Source organism: Argopecten irradians, chromosome 6, assembly GCF_041381155.1.
Source record: "Argopecten irradians isolate NY chromosome 6, Ai_NY, whole genome shotgun sequence".
Taxonomy (NCBI): Eukaryota; Metazoa; Mollusca; class Bivalvia; order Pectinida; family Pectinidae; genus Argopecten; species Argopecten irradians.
In genome coordinates, this window is record NC_091139.1 from 45144264 (window position 1) to 45165804 (window position 21541).

The following is a 21541-nucleotide window of genomic DNA, read 5'->3' on the forward strand; positions in this document are numbered from 1 at the left end:
TCTTATCTTCAACATTTGGAACTATTTACATGCATACCCGGCTTCTACTACTTGGGTATCCTGAACCGTTAATTTTATCACCAATTCAGGACAGCTAGGATCGCTTTCCGAAGACTAAATTCGGCGTTATACCCTGATTGGCTGATAAAAATTAACCTTTTTGGTCTTTCAAAGAATGGATACCGTGTGAAACATCCATGATTCTTGGACGTTTCCCACTGCACATAAACTAGTGACATACATAAGTAAGTGATAGCAATGTATAATTATAATCTAATTGGTAAGAGACATGTATTATTTAAGTTAGTGACATGTAAACTAATATCTTTTAAGCTTGTAAAGACATATATGACCCAAACCGAAGAATGTAGATATCCCATAAATGCTGTCGGCCAGAATAGTGCAGACAATCACCGTTCAATTTCAAGAGACATTAGTGTGTAGCTTCATGACCATAAACAGTCGATCATTACAGTAATTTATGAGTCTGATATTATTGTCAGTTTTAGACCTACTACAAGTTTACCACATGGGACTTATTGCATAAGAAATAAAATTTGATACAAACAATTTTGCTCACAAAATTTTGCATCCTATATACACAGAAGGGTTTATACGATTACCAAAACTACCTCGGAACATCCCCAGCGACTAACACATATAGAACAAGGAGTCCATCACAGAGTGTGAAAATTTCTGAAAACCAATCACAGCCCAGTTAGAAAATATCCTTTGAAAGAACTACAGAGAGAGCGACGCCCAACTTCTAAGGCCATCACATAACATTCAGGACAATACGAGTTACTCAGTAGTACCGTTATAGACGGCTTGTTTTTATGTGCATCAAAGGAACTAAAGTACCTGCATTTTCTGTCCAACTTGTCAGTTACGTCCTAGTTACACTATTAGTGATACAAAATAGCACTTACTATCCGTGTCCTGATGTCAAACCGTTTAGTATAGGCGGGAACACTGTTGACTGTGGATTTAACATTTATTGTAGTTGTCTCTCTAAAAATATATGAAAAACATTGCTGAACCCTAATACAGCTTAATAAAAATACACAGACATCAGTACTAGGCCTAAAAATGTCTTCCTGGCGTCACTGGTGTTATGTACTATTGCATTGTCCCTGCTGTCACATACTGGAAAATTGTCTTTGTTAATATACATGTAACCACCTATAATACCACTTCCTTACAAGGTTGTGAAATTAGAAATACCTTCAACCTGTTGTAAATAAAATTGATATTGTTTAGTCCAAAAAAAAAAAAAAAAAATTCAATATACAGTCGAAACTTGTTATCTCGAAATTCAATGGACCAATGAAAATAATTTGACTCATCGGAAATTCGAGTCAAACGTTTTGTCACTAGGTTTGATCAGAACGTGGTTTTTAAGGGTCCTTATCTAATGACTATTACAGCCGGGTACATGCCTATTACCGTGATCAGCATATTATCGTAATTTTCCAACTAATAAGGTTTGTATTAAATCATTTTGATTACGGTTATATTTTCAGATGTTTTTTTCATTTTTTTTAAATACTTGAATTACAATTATATGATTGTCACGATAATAGGCATGCACCCCGATTTCCTGTAAGTGGTATACTGACTTCATTGGTTCCTACAACAAACTTATACAGAATGTAGTACGTTATAAATAAAGATATTTTCAATTAATACGAAAATATACACACACATAACAATCATGCTGGTGAATTTCAATTGTTTGTATACATTGTATATTTACGTAATTGATTTTTTAAAAATTTGAATGACTGAAATTAAATTTGAGATAGCGACTATATTTTTCCCTGAATATCCGTTCTAGGGACCAGGAATTGACTTTGACTCAACTGGAGTTTCGAGTCATCCGATCTTGAAATACATATACAAAGAAGGGAAATAAAACAGGACTTCAAAATTAATCAACCGGAATTTCGAGTCAAGCTCTTTTGAGATAACGAGTTTAAACTGTAATTCACAATACTAAACCTCATACATTATAACTACACTGCATCACATACACCTAAAGAGCACAACTCGCCAAGGCTCGCAAAATAAAAACTTCTTGGGTTCGTTTTTAAAATCCCATATGAAATGAACACTCATGTAAGATCCTATATATGTCCGTTCGTTACCTTAAAGCTATTAATATGAACTATTCAACCATTCACACCAAATAATTTGATGTCTATCAGCAATATAAATGCCTTATTGGCCATCCTACCTGGTAGTAAATCATGTCCCAGAATCCCTGGAGATCTGTCAAGGTCGTCTCCTTCTCACCTGTCCGAAACTCACAGTTGTCCACCAAACCTTTAAACTGCTTAAAACGTTGTGCTATCAACAACTGAGCCTGACCAATACATGTTCTGATCTGACCCTCCACTGAAATAACAAGGTGTCAACAACTGAGTCTGACCAATACATGTTCTGATCTGACCCTCCACTGAAATAACAAAGTCATGTTCTGATCTGACCCTCCTTTGAAATAACAAAGTATCTCTACTGAGGTTTATAACAAATACAGGTAGGTGACAATATTACTTTAGTATGTACAAAAGCTAATTTTATCACTACTGAGGTTTATAACAAATACAGGTATGTGACAATATTACTTTAGTATGTACAAAAGCTAATTTTATCACTATTGAGGTCTATAACAAATACAGGTAGGTGACTATATTACTTTAGTATGTACAAAAGCTAATTTTATCACTACCGGGTACTGAGGTTTATAACAAATACAGGTAGGTGACTATATTACTTTAAAGTATGTACAAAAGCTAATTTTATCACTACTGAGGTTTATAACAAATACAGGTAGGTGACTATATTACTTTAAAGTATGTACAAAAGCTAATTTTATCACTACTGAGGTTTATAACAAATACAGGTAGATGTCAATATTACTTTAAAGTATGTACAAAAGCTAATTTTTTCACTACTGAGGTTTTATAACAAATACAGGTAGGTGACTATATTACTTTAAAGTATGTACAAAAGCTAATTTTATCACTACTGAGGTTTATAACAAATACAGGTAGATGTCAATATTACTTTAAAGTATGTACAAAAGCTAATTTTATCACTATTGAGGTCTATAACAAATACAGGTATGTGACAATATTACTTTAGTATGTACAAAAGCTAATTTTATCACTACTGAGGTTTATAACAAATACAGGTATGTGACAATATTACTTTAGTATGTACAAAAGCTAATTTTATCACTACTGAGGTTTATAACAAATACAGGTAGGTGACTATATTACTTTAGGTAGCACACAAGCTAACTTTATCACTACTGAGGTTTATAACAAATACAGGTATGTGACAGTATTACTTTAGTATGTACAAAAGCTAATTTTATCACTACTGAGGCTTATAACAAATACAGGTATGTGACAGTATTACTTTAGTTATAGTACAAAAGCTAATTTTATCACTACTGAGGTTTATAACAAATACAGGTATGTGACAGTATTCACTTTAGTATGTACAAAAGCTAAGGTTTATAACAAATTTATCAGTACTGAGGCATTTTATCACTACTGAGGTTATAACAAATACAGGTATGTGACAGTATTACTTTAGTATGTACAAAAGCTAATTTTATCACTACTGAGGTTTATAACAAATACAGGTATGTGACTATATTACTTTAGTATGTACAAAAGCTAATTTTATCACTACTGAAGTTTATAACAAATACAGGTAGGTGACTATATTACTTTAGTATGTACAAAAGCTAATTTTATCACTACTGAGGCTTATAACAAATACAGGTATGTGACAGTATTACGTTAGTATGTACAAAAGCTAATTTTATCACTACTGAGGCTTATAACAAATACAGGTAGGTGACAATATTACTTTAGTATGTACAAAAGCTAATTTTATCACAAGCTAATTTTATAACAAATACAGGTAGGTGACTATATTACTTTAGTATGTACAAAAGCTAATTTTATCACTACTGAGGTTTATAACAAATACAGGTATGTGACAGTATTACTTTAGTATGTACAAAAGCTAATTTTATCACTACTGAGGTTTATAACAAATACATTAGAGACTTACATTTACAGTATTTTAAACTTAGGCTGCAGCGATACACCAGTACTCTGATATGATAAGTATCACAATACATGCCTCTCGATTCTATTATTTTCGATATGATACATTTGTTTTTATCCTCGGCCATTTTTTGTCTGTCGTCTCCGATTTGTTATAAGCTCTCTGATTGGTCCACTCGCTCCTAGGAGTCAATCAGAGAGCTTGTATCAAATCGGAGACGACAGACAAAAAATGGCCGAGATCGGTGATCATCTGTTCTCCATGACAATAAATGGAGCGTGGGGATCGCTAAGGGATACTTATGTGCAATTTTTGTAAGTAAGTGAGTTTATATCGAGGATCTGCACTTCAGGGATGCACTCGTTGAATAGATGGCGATTTTATTCGGTCTGTGTTCATTAGGGAATCGTGACCTGGGGATGTAGCGTGTACTATTCCGACTAACGATTTTTACACGAATCCTCGTAATTCAACTTTCGATATGAAATAAAATTCGCCCATAATCCCATCATATCATATACCAGTAAGGAATTGTCTTCAATGTAAGCTAAAAAATATTCAGATCGGATGATTTTTGTGGTGTTCAGAGGATTTTAAAATTAATTACCCCATTTTCTGGAAATGGGATAAAGGGCTAAGTAAACAACCTTTCAGTATTTTTAGTATTTCTTTTTTCTTTTGCGCGCATCATAAACCTGTGCATAGACATAATATCTACTTGATACAAAAATTGATATAAAGTAATAAATTTAGCTTCATGACTGATGAAAATGTATGTTATAAATACCTTCCTCGTCTATCTCTGGAGTGGATTTACTGACATCTTCCCACTTGGAACAGTATCCATTAAACGTATTGGTTTCTGTAGCCATCAGGTTTCTGAAATACTCCACATCATGTTCCTCAGGCTTTGATGGTACCTCATTGTGTTTCTCCGACGATTCCTGATTTAATACTGTAGGCTCTGACATTTCCACATTTGAATCCTCCAGTTTAGCTGTATCATCTGTGTAGCAAACACAGGATAGTCATTACATATAAATCATCATGTGTAGCAAACACAGGATAGTCATTACATATAAATCTATCAACACATCTGTGTAGCAGACACAGGATAGTCATTACATATAAATCTATCATCACATCTGTGTAGCAGACACAGGATAGTCATTATATATAAATCTATCATCACATCTGTGTAGCAGACACAGGATAGTCATTACATATAAATCTATCACACATCTGTGTAGCAGACACAGGATAGTCATTACATATAAATCTATCATCACATCTGTGTAGCAGACACAGGATAGTCATTACATGAAATCTATCATCACATCTGTGTAGCAGACACAGGATAGTCATTACATATAAATCTATCAACACATCTGTGTAGCAGACACAGGATAGTCATTACATATAAATCTATCAACACATCTGTGTAGCAGACACAGGATAGTCATTACATATAAATCTATCAACACATCTGTGTAGCAGACACAGGATAGTCATTACATATAAATCTATCAACACATCTGTGTAGCAGACACAGGATAGTCATTACATATAAATCTATCAACACATCTGTGTAGCAGACACAGGATAGTCATTACATATAAATCTATCATCACATCTGTGTAGCAGACACAGGATAGTCATTACATATAAATCTATCATCACATCTGTGTGCAGACACAGAAGTCTTAATATAAATCTATCCCACTTGTAGCAGACACAGGATAGTCATTACATATAAATCTATCACACATCTGTGTAGCAGACACAGGATAGTCATTACATATAAATCTATCATCACATCTGTGTAGCAGACACAGGATAGTCATTAATATAAATCTATCATCACATCTGTGTAGCAGACACAGGATAGTCATTACATATAAATCTATCATCACACATCTGTGTAGCAGACACAGGATAGTCATTACATATAAATCTATCATCACATCTGTGTAGCAGACACAGGATAGTCATTACATATAAATCTATCATCACATCTGTGTAGCAGACACAGGATAGTCATTACATATAAATCTATCATCACATCTGTGTAGCAGACACAGGATAGTCATTACATATAAATCTATCATCACATCTGTGTAGCAGACACAGGATAGTCATTACATATAAATCTATCATCACATCTGTGTAGCAGACACAGGATAGTCATTACATATAAATCTATCATCACATCTGTGTAGCAGACACAGGATAGTCATTACATATAAATCTATCATCACATCTGTGTAGCAGACACAGGATAGTCATTACATATAAATCTATCATCACATCTGTGTAGCAGACACAGGATAGTCATTACATATAAATCTATCATCACATCTGTGTAGCAGACACAGGATAGTCATTTACATATAAATCTATCATCAATGTGTAGCAGACACAGGATAGTCATTACATATAAATCTATCATCACATCTGTGTAGCAGACACAGGATAGTCATTACATATAAATCTATCATCACATCTGTGTAGCAGACACAGGATAGTCATTACATATAAATCTATCACACATCTGTGTAGCAGACACAGGATAGTCATTACATATAAATCTATCATCACATCTGTGTAGCAGACACAGGATAGTCATTACATATAAATCTATCACACATCTGTGTAGCAGACACAGGATAGTCATTACATATAAATCTATCATCACATCTGTGTAGCAGACACAGGATAGTCATTACATATAAATCTATCATCACATCTGTGTAGCAGACACAGGATAGTCATTACATATAAATCTATCAACACATCTGTGTAGCAGACACAGGATAGTCATTACATATAAATCTATCATCACATCTGTGTAGCAGACACAGGATAGTCATTACATATAAATCTATCATCACATCTGTGTAGCAGACACAGGATAGTCATTACATATAAATCTATCATCACATCTGTGTAGCAGACACAGGATAGTCATTACATATAAATCTATCAACACATCTGTGTAGCAGACACAGGATAGTCATTACATATAAATCTATCATCACATCTGTGTACGTAGCAGACACAGGATAGTCATTACATATAAATCTATCAACACATCTGTGTAGCAGACACAGGATAGTCATTACATATAAATCTATCATCACATCTGTGTAGCAGACACAGGATAGTCATTACATATAAATCTATCATCACATCTGTGTAGCAGACACAGGATAGTCATTACATATAAATCTATCATCACATCTGTGTAGCAGACACAGGATAGTCATTACATATAAATCTATCATCACATCTGTGTAGCAGACACAGATAGTCATTACATATAAATCTATCATCACATCTGTGTAGCAGACACAGGATAGTCATTACATATAAATCTATCATCACATCTGTGTAGCAGACACAGGATAGTCATTACATATAAATCTATCATCACATCTGTGTAGCAGACACAGGATAGTCATTACATATAAATCTATCATCACATCTGTGTAGCAGACACAGGATAGTCATTACATATAAATCTATCATCACATCTGTGTAGCAGACACAGGATAGTCATTACATATAAATCTATCATCACATCTGTGTAGCAGACACAGGATAGTCATTACATATAAATCTATCATCACATCTGTGTAGCAGACACAGGATAGTCATTACATATAAATCTATCAACACATCTGTGTAGCAGACACAGGATAGTCATTACATATAAATCTATCATCACATCTGTGTAGCAGACACAGGATAGTCATTACATATAAATCTATCATCACATCTGTGTAGCAGACACAGGATAGTCATTACATATAAATCTATCATCACATCTGTGTAGCAGACACAGGATAGTCATTACATATAAATCTATCATCACATCTGTGTAGCAGACACAGGATAGTCATTACATATAAATCTATCATCACATCTGTGTAGCAGACACAGGATAGTCATTACATATAAATCTATCATCACATCTGTGTAGCAGACACAGGATAGTCATTACATATAAATCTATCAACACATCTGTGTAGCAGACACAGGATAGTCATTACATATAAATCTATCAACACATCTGTGTAGCAGACACAGGATAGTCATTACATATAAATCTATCAACACATCTGTGTAGCAGACACAGGATAGTCATTACATATAAATCTATCAACACATCTGTGTAGCAGACACAGGATAGTCATTACATATAAATCTATCAACACATCTGTGTAGCAGACACAGGATAGTCATTACATATAAATCTATCAACACATCTGTGTAGCAGACACAGGATAGTCATTACATATAAATCTATCAACACATCTGTGTAGCAGACACAGGATAGTCATTACATATAAATCTATCAACACATCTGTGTAGCAGACACAGGATAGTCATTACATATAAATCTATCAACACATCTGTGTAGCAGACACAGGATAGTCATTACATATAAATCTATCAACACATCTGTGTAGCAGACACAGGATAGTCATTACATATAAATCTATCAACACATCTGTGTAGCAGACACAGGATAGTCATTACATATAAATCTATCAACACATCTGTGTAGCAGACACAGGATAGTCATTACATATAAATCTATCAACACATCTGTGTAGCAGACACAGGATAGTCATTACATATAAATCTATCAACACATCTGTGTAGCAGACACAGGATAGTCATTACATATAAATCTATCATCACATCTGTGTAGCAGACACAGGATAGTCATTACATATAAATCTATCATCACATCTGTGTAGCAGACACAGGATAGTCATTACATATAAATCTATCATCACATCTGTGTAGCAGACACAGGATAGTCATTACATATAAATCTATCATCACATCTGTGTAGCAGACACAGGATAGTCATTACATATAAATCTATCAACACATCTGTGTAGCAGACACAGGATAGTCATTACATATAAATCTGTGTAGCAGACACAGGATAGTCATTACATATAAATCTATCATCACATCTGTGTAGCAGACACAGGATAGTCATTACATATAAATCTATCAACACATCTGTGTACGTAGCAGACACAGGGAAAAAATCACACTTTTCAACGATGATATGGCATACCCGTCTATACTGTGTACGGGCGTCAATAGCGTAGCCCGGTTTGTATGACTAGCCCTGGTGATTTTATCGTACTTGTTTTATATCACTTACCTACTAGATAATAAAACTTAACTGTATAAAATATAAAATTCACAAAGAGGACTTATTTTTTCACATACAAATTTGAAGGTCATCTCGAAGGAAAATTATACGCAGGTCTACAAATTGTGAATTTGACGTCTTGTGAGCGGTACGATAGATATTAAGAAAGGAAGTTATGTTTGTTGTGGACAAAAGTAATATATATATGCATGTATACTCTTAAAATAATTGAAAACATACAAAAAAGTATAGAAAATTGTGCCCGAGTGATTTTCTGAGGCAATGCTCCACTAAGACACATAGGCACCATTTCGTACCCGGCCGAAAGGTATACAGGCTGGGTATGTATATACGTTGTTGAGTTGAGCTCAAGGCATTTTATAAATGCTTCATACACTGCAACAGGTGATGATACAAGGGGACGATAAAGCAAAGATTAATACAACAATAATACTAACTACATAGACAATACCTTGAGTAACTACAGATGTAAGTTGTTGACATGGAGCTGAGTCAGTCTGAAGTGTACATGGTACAGCCACATTTACCGTGGTGGAGGGAGCATTCGGTAATTCTGTCGACTGAAGTGACATTGTGCCAGTTTCTGTCTCGCCTGTTGGCTGTGATGTCTGCTGGTCAACATCAAACTCCATATCTAAGTCGAGTCCCAGCAGAGGTTCTACAACAGTAAAGTTAATTATCTACTGAAAGCTTTAAAATAGCAACAACTTACAACACTGCCAGATCTTTTTAATCAGTATTATCAAACATATCACCTCTATATATGTCTCAGTCAGTCTTTTCCATAGTAAATAAATTCAAACATATCCACATTTCTCCAACAGATTAGGAAGAATTTGACAGTAGTACTCGCAGTACTCGTAACTGCGTTATTCAGTAAAGTCGTACGTTATCCGTGGGTTTTTCTGTAATCTGTGTCTCCTGAGTCGAAATGTATATTCCGCTACATTAAATACTGAGACTGATATTTATACAGTATAACTCCTCCAAATCGAACCCTGATTCCTTTAATACCCCCCATTTGTCAAACTGGTTGCACGGTCCTGACTGTGTCCCTATATAATCTAACGTATAGGTATTAAACTCGTCTGACAATATATATGTCAATATATAATCAAGGTGAGTAACTCGATTGGCCTGGTAAAACGACCCAATTTTCGGGGAAAACATGTTTGTGAAATAACCGTTCAAGTTATGCAGCTGGCATTAGTCTCAATTAAAAGACAGATAATTTATCTTTGATTTGGTATATAGTTCACCGTAGACCATGCTCTAGAAGTATTGTTACGTCAGGAAATTGTCAAATTTCAGTTAGTCGGACACTCATCTGTCCAGCGAACAACACGACATGACTCAAGAGGAAAACTTAACGAGTGCATGTCAACGCCAGTCCTTCACAGCAATGTATCTTGGACTAGAAACAAACTGACTTGTAACTCTGTCCACACTATAAGACTATCCTGTCGCTCGCCCCTCGCCTTCAATTATTATGCATCACTGATTTTCGTACAGAGTTCGCCATGTTTAACTAGTATACATTCTAAAATGCTATTACCTAAAGGTGTTGTTCTTGGTGTTCTTCTGTTCATTTCCACCATAGGACTGTTTTTCAGTAGTTTGACCCTAAAACAGAAAATTGTTTTCAAAGTGCCATTAAATTATGACAAAAATATCAAGCTATGTGTCATTAGGTATAATCAGAACTGCTATAATACCTCATACACCCTCAGACTCCACAATACACATATCATAAAACCATTTCTTTGAATGGTCGGAATCATATTTAAAACTGTGGTGGTTAATGAAAGTTGAACTTGCGTCCTGAACTCTGGTGTGGGGTAAATATTTTCATGGAATAACCTTTCCATAATTAGATTTTTCCAAAATTAACCACAGTGCAGGAATTCGAAGACCCCACTACCTCTTTAAATTTAAAAAAAAAAAGTTTTGTTAACAATGCTTAGTACTGATTTACCCACATAATCTATCAAGTTTGATTGCAGGACCTTCCACTCTCCCTATCCTCAAATCCCCAGTGATCACTGTCATTATATCCACCCCTGGAATATTTCATAGCAAAACTGAAGTCAGTTAAGGAGAAACAAGAAGCGGCAAAGCGTGGCATTAAGCTTGGTGAATATTTACACAAGTTATCACGTTCATAAGGAAATATTAACGGACAAAGCACGACCACGGACAAAAGACTATCGCAATAGGTCACCATGACCTATGGTCAGCTGATCTAAAAATTAAAAAAAATTGAAGGTCTGCAATAGCAAAAGGCACAACTAGGGCCATTTGTCTTATATATACAGAAAGTTTCAAGGAGCTGCTTTGAATGTTTTTTGAGTTATAGCCTGGAAAAGAATCTCGGATGGACGGAGCTTAATTCAATATCCCCCGCAAACTTGTTTCAAGGGGGATTAAAAACCAGACCAATCATGGATCACAGGCCTGCAGACTTCCTTTGGAAATTACAGACAGCAGCGCCCACAGTAAACCACTGTTCAACTCTTTTGTACCTCAAAGTACCAAACTAACTTCTCTTCAATGGTCACACACAGAGCCTTCAGGTTTTGCTATGAAATATTACATCCTTTTGTTATAATCTAGAAGATGAACCATTCTTACCATTCTTCTGGACTCTTTGGTGGTCGCACACAGAGCCTTCAGGTTTGGCTATGAAATATTACATCCTTTTGTTATAATCTAGAAGATGAACCATTCTTACCATTCTTCTGGACTCTTTGGTGGTCGCACACAGAGCCTTCAGGTTTGGCTATGAAATATTACATCCTTTTGTTATAAACTAGAAGATGAACCATTCTTACCATTCTTCTGGACTCTTTGGTGGTCGCACACAGAGCCTTCAGGTTTGGCTATGAAATATTACATCCTTTTGTTATAAACTAGAAGATGAACCATTCTTACCATTCTTCTGGACTCTTTGGTGGTCGCACACTGAGCCTTCAGGTTTGGCTATGAAATATTACATCCTTTTGTTATAAACTAGAAGATGAACCATTCTTACCATTCTACTGGACTCTTTGGTGGTCGCACACAGAGCCTTCAGGTTTGGCTATGAAATATTACATCCTTTTGTTATAAACTAGAAGATGAACCATTCTTACCATTCTTCTGGACTCTTTGGTGGTCGCACACAGAGCCTTCAGGTTTGGCTATGAAATATTACATCCTTTTGTTATAATCTAGAAGATGAACCATTCTTACCATTCTTCTGGACTCTTTGGTGGTCACACACAGAGCCTTCAGGTTTTGCTATGAAATATTACATCCTTTTGTTATAATCTAGAAGATGAACCGTTCTTACCATTCTTCTGGACTCTTTGGTGGTCGCACACACAGAGCCTTAAGGTTTTGCTATGAAATATTACATCCTTTTGTTATAAACTAGAAGATGAACCATTCTTACCATTCTTCTGGACTCTTTGGTGGTCGCACACAGAGCCTTCAGGTTTGGCTATGAAATATTACATCCTTTTGTTATAAACTAGAAGATGAACCATTCTTACCATTCTTCTGGACTCTTTGGTGGTCACACACAGAGCCTTCAGGTTTGGCTATGAAATATTACATCCTTTTGTTATAAACTAGAAGATGAACCATTCTTACCATTCTTCTGGACTCTTTGGTGGTGGCACACAGAGCCTTCAGGTTTGGCTATGAAATATTACATCCTTTTGTTATAATCTAGAAGATGAACCATTCTTACCATTCTTCTGGACTCTTTGGTGGTCACACACCGAGCCTTCAGGTTTGGCTATGAAATATTACATCCTTTTGTTATAATCTAGAAGATGAACCGTTCTTACCATTCTTCTGGACTCTTTGGTGGTCGCACACAGAGCCTTAAGGTTTTGCTATGAAATATTACATCCTTTTGTTATAATCTAGAAGATGAACCATTCTTACCATTCTTCTGGACTCTTTGGTGGTCGCACACAGAGCCTTCAGGTTTGGCTATGAAATATTACATCCTTTTGTTATAATCTAGAAGATGAACCATTCTTACCATTCTTCTGGACTCTTTGGTGGTCGCACACAGAGCCTTCAGGTTTGGCTATGAAATATTACATCCTTTTGTTATAATCTAGAAGATGAACCATTCTTACCATTCTTCTGGACTCTTTGGTGGTCACACACAGAGCCTTCAGGTTTTGCTATGAAATATTACATCCTTTTGTTATAATCTAGAAGATGAACCATTCTTACCATTCTTCTGGACTCTTTGGTGGTCATACACAGAGCCTTCAGGTTTTGCTATGAAATATTACATCCTTTTGTTATAATCTAGAAGATGAACCATTCTTACCATTCTTCTGGACTCTTTGGTGGTCGCACACAGAGCCTTCAGGTTTTGCTATGAAATATTACATCCTTTTGTTATAATCTAGAAGATGAACCATTCTTACCATTCTTCTGGACTCTTTGGTGGTCGCACACAGAGCCTTCAGGTTTGGCTATGAAATATTACATCCTTTTGTTATAATCTAGAAGATGAACCATTCTTACCATTCTTCTGGACTCTTTGGTGGTCGCACACAGAGCCTTCAGGTTTGGCTATGAAATATTACATCCTTTTGTTATAAACTAGAAAATGAACCATTCTTACCATTCTTCTGGACTCTTTGGTGGTCGCACACAGAGCCTTCAGGTTTGGCTATGAAATATTACATCCTTTTGTTATAAACTAGAAGATGAACCATTCTTACCATTCTTCTGGACTCTTTGGTGGTCGCACACAGAGCCTTCAGGTTTGGCTATGAAATATTACATCCTTTTGTTATAATCTAGAAGATGAACCATTCTTACCATTCTTCTGGACTCTTTGGTGGTCGCACACAGAGCCTTCAGGTTTGGCTATGAAATATTACATCCTTTTGTTATAAACTAGAAGATGAACCATTCTTACCATTCTTCTGGACTCTTTGGATTGACTGGGTGATCATGCTGCGTCTTCCTCCTCTTCTTCTTACTACGAGGCGCTGACAACACCAGACAGTCGTTACTAGGAGGTGCAAATGTTGCAAAGTTGCTCATAGTCCGTCTGGTATTTCTTCTTTCTGGTGTCTGATTCACATCGCTTTCTTTAGTGGGGGAATTGGAGAACACTTCATCTTCCAATGACTTTGAACTTTCAACTTCCTCAGTAGTGGCCAGCACAGGTACTTGCTTTGCTTTGTGTTTTGGAGTGAACACCTTCTTTGGAGAATCTAGAGCCTCTGACGGAGGTGACATACATAGGGACCGCCTCAGACTTCGCGTCATTCTCTTCGGGACAGCTTTGTCACCTTTTTTCATGTCCAAGGGTGTAGCACTGAGCTTTACACAATTACCAGACTCTGTATCCTTAGATATGTCTGTCTGCTCGCAGGTTTTAGTTGTAGACTGACAGTCTGATTGGTCATGGACTTCAGTCACTGGTGTGGTCGTATCCAAAATGGACTGTCGGAGACTACGTGTGACCCGCCTTGTTTCAGGTATAGCCTTTGGTAACCTTTGGTACGATGTGTCCACACCATTCACTTTTGAAGCAGATGTCCGAGACCTTGTGGAGACGTCAGCAAGCATTAAAGAACAGTCCACTGTATTGACACGTGAGTCTACAACAAAGTTACACACAGAATGAAACAACTATAGGCCAATGACTAACTAATGTCTCCTACCCCTTATCTGAGACCATGGCAAGCAAAAATTCCTTCATTTCAATTAATAATTGACCAAATTGAGATTTAATGGTCATTTTATAAAACCTGTGTATGGTGACCTGCCATGTACAGTATAACTTGTCTAAACCGGATGTTAACGGGACCAGTCAATTTTTTCCATTAATACAGGTGTCTGGTTTGTAGAGAATATAACCTTTTCATGGTTATCTGCGATGACGTAGTTCTGAATGACGGCAAATACGACTACTTCCCATCAACCATAGTGTTGTTAAACGTCCAGTAATGGAAATGACGTCAAATAAATTTGCGATTATTAATTCAGCAATATCCAACATTTCTAAAATAATCTGATCATTTATTGACCCAGCTCCATGTCTATTGTATTGTAAGCACATTCCAATGGTTCACATCTCCGATACGGCTCAATCTGCCGCCATGATACTTCTCGTTATAAAGTTTTGTAAGTTTACTTATAAGGTATAACTTACAATATTTTACTTCAACAGTATATAAAATTATACAAACCTTACCAGTAATGGAATGGAGGCAGGGTATGATTACATGAAAAGTATTCATAAAACATGTACAAGTGAAAAGCTGTCACTGTCTTCAGTACAGGTAAAACTCCCGTAGGCGTCTCATCATTGGAAAGTAGCATTGAATCAAAGGTGTGAATGAATAGTGCTTGTTTTGATCATGCCGTGTTGTGAATGGATAGTGCTTGTTTTGATAGTGCCGTGTTGTGAATGGATAGTGCTTTTTTTTATTGTGCCGTGTTGTGAATGGATTGTGCTTGTTTTGATCGTGCCGTGTTGTGAATGGATAGTGCTTTTTTTTATCGTGCTGTGTTGTGAATAGATAGTGCTTGTTTTGATCGTGCCGTGTTGTGAATGGATAGTGCTTGTTTTGATCGTGCCATGTTGTGAATGGATAGTGCTTGTTTTGATCGTGCTGTGTTGTGAATGGATTGTGCTTGTTTTAATTGTGCCGTGTTGTGAATGGATAGTGCTTGTTTTGATCGTGCCGTGTTGTGAATGGATAGTGCTTGTTTTGATCGTGCCGTGTTGTGAATGGATAGTGCTTGTTTTGATCGTGCCGTGTTGTGAATGGATAGTGCTTGTTTTGATCGTGCCGTGTTGTGAATGGATAGTGCTTGTTTTGATCTTGCCGTGTTGTGAATGGATAGTGCTTGTTTTGATCGTGCCGTGTTGTGAATGGATAGTGCTTGTTTTGATCGTGCCATGTTGTGAATGGATAGTGCTTGTTTTGATCGTGCCGTGTTGTGAATGGATTGTGCTTGTTTTAATTGTGCCGTGTTGTGAAAACACCATCTCCGGTTTGCCAAAGTTAATTTTGCAAAGTGGAGTAAAATTACCAAGATAAGTCCGGTTAACAGAGAAGACAGGTTCTGGATTATACAGGTTTTAGGTACTATATTTTATTTATAAATATGCCGGGACCACACAATTTAATCAGTATGGTCAAGTTTCCGGGTTGTACAGGGTCCAGTTTAGACATGTTAACTGTACATTGTATTTTGTGTTGATTTTTTGCTACATTCAGACATTTTCAAATTGAAAGACATGTTTTTCTGAATAATTATACATGTTGGGAGATCTTACCTTCTTCATGAGAATGTGGTTTGGGAGTAGAACATCTGTAAAAAACAAAAGAAAAAATTGGGTCCTCTTTATCCACAGGTATTCCTAATACCGCGGTAATATCCTCATGGTATCACACCAATGTATAGCTGCAATATTGTAGCTCAAAACACTTTTAGACAGATAATGGTGTCGTCTTTAGAGCTGCAATTGGTGCCTATTACTGCTAATGGAGCAAAGTAATGATTATGCAAACCATTATTAAAACGTCTGTATGCATTCTATCCTTCTTATTTTTTATCATTTATCTACTAGGCAATAAAATTGAACCCCATAAATATCATATTCACAGCGAAACATTATTTTTTCACATATAAATATGATGGTCTTTTTCAAAGGAAAATTATACGACAAGTCTACAAATTATGAATTTGAAGACATATGAGTAGTAAAGTAGATATTAAGAATGGTCGTTATGTTTCTTTTGGACAAAAATAATTTTTTAATACATGTATATGATTCAAATAATTGGAAACCTACAACAAAGTATAGAAAATTGTGAGTGATTTTCTGAGGCAGTGCTCCTCTACAACACAGACACCATTTCGTACCCGGCCGAAAGGTATAGTAGGCCGGGTTCGTGTAATCATTCTAACCAATGTATAACAGGAGATCCTCCAGAGAACGTCAGAACCGGAGTACCATCATCAATCATATTAGATATACAGTGGAACCTCCTGAAACCGATCATGGTCGGTGCATATAATTTCGGCCGGTTTAGAGAGGGTTCGGTTTGGAGAAGTGAACTGAATACCGATAACTACGATCCGGATTTAATCGATTGGAAGTCGTTTTTTACACTAGTGTACTGCTATGTATGCCTAGTGTTCGTTAAAACCGACCGATATTGATTGTTAATGTGAATGTTATCACAAAAGAGAGAATCATACATTTAAAAGGAATGGATTACAACAATCTTGACTTTGTTACCGCTTATAAACGTAGTTTAGTTAGTTAATTGCGTGAATGTTCTTGGGAATGTTCTCGTCTACAATAACCTACATACGGCCGATCGCTTCCGGTTACGTCAAGAATCAAATTATATGGTCTAATTACCTACATGATGATCAGTGGATGCCGGTCATTATATGACATAGTCATTTTCTAAAACAGTACATGGCTTCGGCTTCTTCATACAGATAATTTACATTATCCGACAACTACATATGTAAATAAAAACCTGTGTGATTTGAATACGAAACTTTCTCTTTATTATTAGCTCTGCTTGTTTTCCTACAGTAAGCAAACAGTGTGCGCGTGGTAGACCTTAGTTAAATATCTAAACAATAGACATGATTAAATAATTACACCACCATCTCGGGTATAATTACCGTGTACCTATAGCCTTCACATCTGTATACATGCCCCAGGACATGGCATGAGACAACTATGGTACAGGTACATGTGTATTTCACGGTCGGTTGATCAGACCTCAATGCAATCTATCGGTGTCGCTCAGGTAAGGCCAGTTTTCAGAAGTGTATTTTAGTTACATTTAACTATTCCAATCTCAAAATCGGTCTGGTATTCGGAATTGGGAGGGATCAGTTTCGGGAAGTTTTATATACTATTAATAAAGAGGAATTAATTTCGTACATGACATCCATGTTCGGTTTCTAGAGGTGATCGGTTTTAAGAAGGTTCGGTTTTGGGAAGTTACACTGTAACTTATCTTCTCTCAACTTCTCAATTTTTCCCGTTTATTTTGAAAGATCAAACTAATTTCCGTGGTCAGTGATATGAAAACCTTTCTTGCTATTTTGTTTTTGATTAAATCTCAAAATCAACAATGTACAACTGGGCAAACAAGATAGTTGATTGTATCAGTGCCTCACATGACTTTGTAATGTAATAATACACTAATGTATATATTCAGTGGCTTTCATTACATTCAACAATAATACACTAATATATATATATTCAGTGGCTTTCATTACATTCAACAATAATACACTAATATATATATTCAGTGGCTTTCATTACATTCAACAATAATACACTATCACTGCATGTATTTAGTTATGAGGTGGCGATCTCCACAATTACAAACATTTAATCTGGTTATTGGACATGTTATGACTGGACAAGTTTACTTTAATTTACAGTCCAGATAATTTTCACATTTACTTAAGACCCGATACTAATTAAGTTAAACACTCCCAGACTTAATTAACAATATAGAAAATTATTTGGTATCTATACCTTTTAGGATCTGTGCTGATGAAAGATGTGGTGGCGGGGTAGAGAAAGTTAGCGGTGCTGGCAGGACTGAGTGTTTTAAACTCATATGTGGAGACACTAGATGGAGAACTGAATGTGAAATCGTCCGGGGCAAAGGAAATTCCTCTGCTAGTTGATACTTTCTCTAAGTTCAGATTTGATGGCTTCTTTTTTCCAGCGACTTTCTTTTCATTGACATTCTTTTTACTTGCAGATGTCTTTCCAGCGACTTTCTTTTCATTCACATTCTTTTTACTTGCAGATGTCTTCACAGAATCTGTCATAATTGTAAATTTCCATCTGTATCATCAAATTATTCAAACTAACACCCGTTTGACTCTTATTCTTTGTCAGAAATACTTCACTAGAGCTAAACATAAAAACCTGAACATTTACATAAGTTAGCTATCCCTACATATCACATTGACAACTCTGTTGTAAGAGACACAAAACTGTTCTATCTAAGCATGTTACACAAAACTGTTCTATCTAAGCATGTTACACAAAACTGTTCTATCTAAGCATGTTACACAAAACTGTTCTATCTAAGCATGTTACACAAAACTGTTCTATCTAAGTATGTTACAAAGTTTCCTCCCTTGCAGGTAGGTATCCATTCTGCCAGGTGTCCTTATTTTGTAAGCGAAACTCACATTATTTTCCATGAAAAAGCACGGCATTATATATGATCGCATAACAAATGACATCATAACACACAAATACTCCTCTCTCACTCAGAAAGTGATGGAAGGACTTATATATATATATATATATCAATCCCAAAACTTAATTACCACATATATATATATCAATCCTAAAACTTAATTACCACATATTTTCTGTTTCTGAGAAGTCCTTGTGCTCCTTGTTGTTGGCCTGTTAGGTTTGGATTGTATGTTCACATTTTTGTTTTCTTTGGCAGCATTTTGTGACGAAGTAACTCGTCCTGTTACTGGAGCAAGAGCCGAAACCTTAGAGACTGGTTTAGATACCTAAACATATTTTTTAAAAAGCATAAGATAAAATTGCAAGTAAAATTATGAGGTTTGTATCAAGAATTGTCAGTAGGAAAATGGCTTGTAAAATCAATAATCATTAGATGACTAATTGATTAATCACTACTTTTTGTATAAATATTTATAAATTACTTGCTTGGATTTATAAACAGTTTCTCTGCTAAATTTCTAGAAAGATCTACTCCCTGGGATCTAGAATAAGATTTTAAGTGCAATTCATGTAATCAATAAGATTTATCTCTACTCGAATCTCTTCGAGATATTATGCATATCCATTATTTATCTATTAACTTTGAGTAACTACAAACGTATAAGTAATGTGTTATAGTAGACAGCAATAACATCTCCTGGTTTCAGACAAATTTACACATTCATTCCAACTTGGTGAAAACCTGACAAAATAGACATAGAATATTAATGTAAAATTGCATATATGGCATATATATACGTACCTCTGGTTTCTTTGACTTCACAGCAGGTATTTTGGCAGGAGCTTTGATTACTTGGGCCTCTGGTTCCACTATTTTCTAAAATGACAGATTTATTATGATTACAATGAACTAAGAGTCGGGGCTGCATCAATGAGGGCTGTAACACTACAGTTACCTTAGTATTATTATGATAAATTAATTCATGCTTATTTAGTGGGCACGATAAAAATTTGTAAGATGTGATCAGATCAGAAAATTTTAAACACTTATGAACCAAACAGTTTTAAATACTGGCTAGCCACCAGGCATCACTCCATCAGATTGTTAAATTATCTTCGACTTCTAAATTCAGATACATCATTTTTTATTGACAAATAAATGTCAATATAAATTGATGTAATATTTCATAATGTCATCTGTAATTGGCTATGTCAAAACTTTTAGATGTTTCATGGTCTGGACTGACGTTCTTGCTGAGAGCTGATTCTCGAAAGTGTATGTGTATTTTCATATCAACAAAATTTCTGCAAAAAGATTGCTTAAATAGATACATTGGGAAGAATTGATACTTAGCGAGGACTGCCACTGGATAGTTACCAGCTGCCAGCAGAAATATATCTTAAAGTTACCTTGAGTAAAAGAATGAAAAACTACTAAAGACAAGTAGTATGTATCATTTTATAACACAGTACTCAACTGTACCTGTTTAGTTTTAGATGGTACAAAAGTAGAACTCCCCTTCTTAGCATTTTTGTTATATATGCTGGTATCGGCATGGGCCACATGATATACTTTAAATAGAGGCTTCTGATTTCTCTTTTCCAGTTTCCTTTTCAATTCTTTTTCTTTTTTCCATTTGGTAAATTCTCGTTTGTATTCCTCTTGGGTCTTGACTTTTCTTTTACTATTATCTGTAACATTCATCGAGTTAGTTATCATTACCAAATTACCTTCATATCATCGGAAAGGAAAACAAATACAACTTTCTGGTTCTGTTTTAATGACAGGACATTTTAATTATATCAAATTAATAAAATTATGATACTAAGAAAATATATAGTAAAAAAAAACCAGGAAGACTGTATTGCGGTACAATATTTTTTGGTGGTGCGCGCATATGCATTGCAATAAACCAATATACCGGTACACCGCGGCAGCCCTATTGTGTATGATGTGATGTTGTTTATGTGTTTATCCCAGCAAAGTTTATGTTGTAGTGTTATGCCTAAGAATT

General features: G+C 35.6%; 1 protein-coding gene across 1 annotated transcript; it reads right to left on the minus strand.

Annotated features, from left to right (window-relative positions):
* Nucleotides 1–1875: 1875 nt before the first annotated feature.
* On the minus strand, nt 1876–21246 carry LOC138326553 (enolase-phosphatase E1-like). Its single transcript, XM_069272650.1, has 11 exons — nt 21010–21246; nt 20329–20403; nt 19690–19852; nt 18843–19137; nt 16602–16636; nt 14223–14913; nt 10845–10912; nt 9741–9947; nt 4877–5095; nt 2237–2397; nt 1876–1980 (listed from the first exon to the last, which is right to left on the minus strand). The coding sequence occupies exons 1-11, from the start codon at nt 21244–21246 to the stop codon at nt 1876–1878; spliced, it is 2256 nt and encodes a 751-aa protein (XP_069128751.1).
* Nucleotides 21247–21541: the final 295 nt, after the last annotated feature.

Coding starts and splice junctions, on each gene's coding strand:
- LOC138326553 (XM_069272650.1), bottom strand. CDS start 21,246: ATGATAACTAACTCGATGAATGTTACAGATAATAGTAAAAGAAAAGTC. Junction 19,853..20,328: donor TGAAGTCAAAGAAACCAGAG/GTACGTATATAT, acceptor AAATATGTTTAG/GTATCTAAACCAGTCTCTAA. Junction 5,096..9,740: donor TACATCTGTAGTTACTCAAG/GTATTGTCTATG, acceptor TTTGCTACACAG/ATGATACAGCTAAACTGGAG.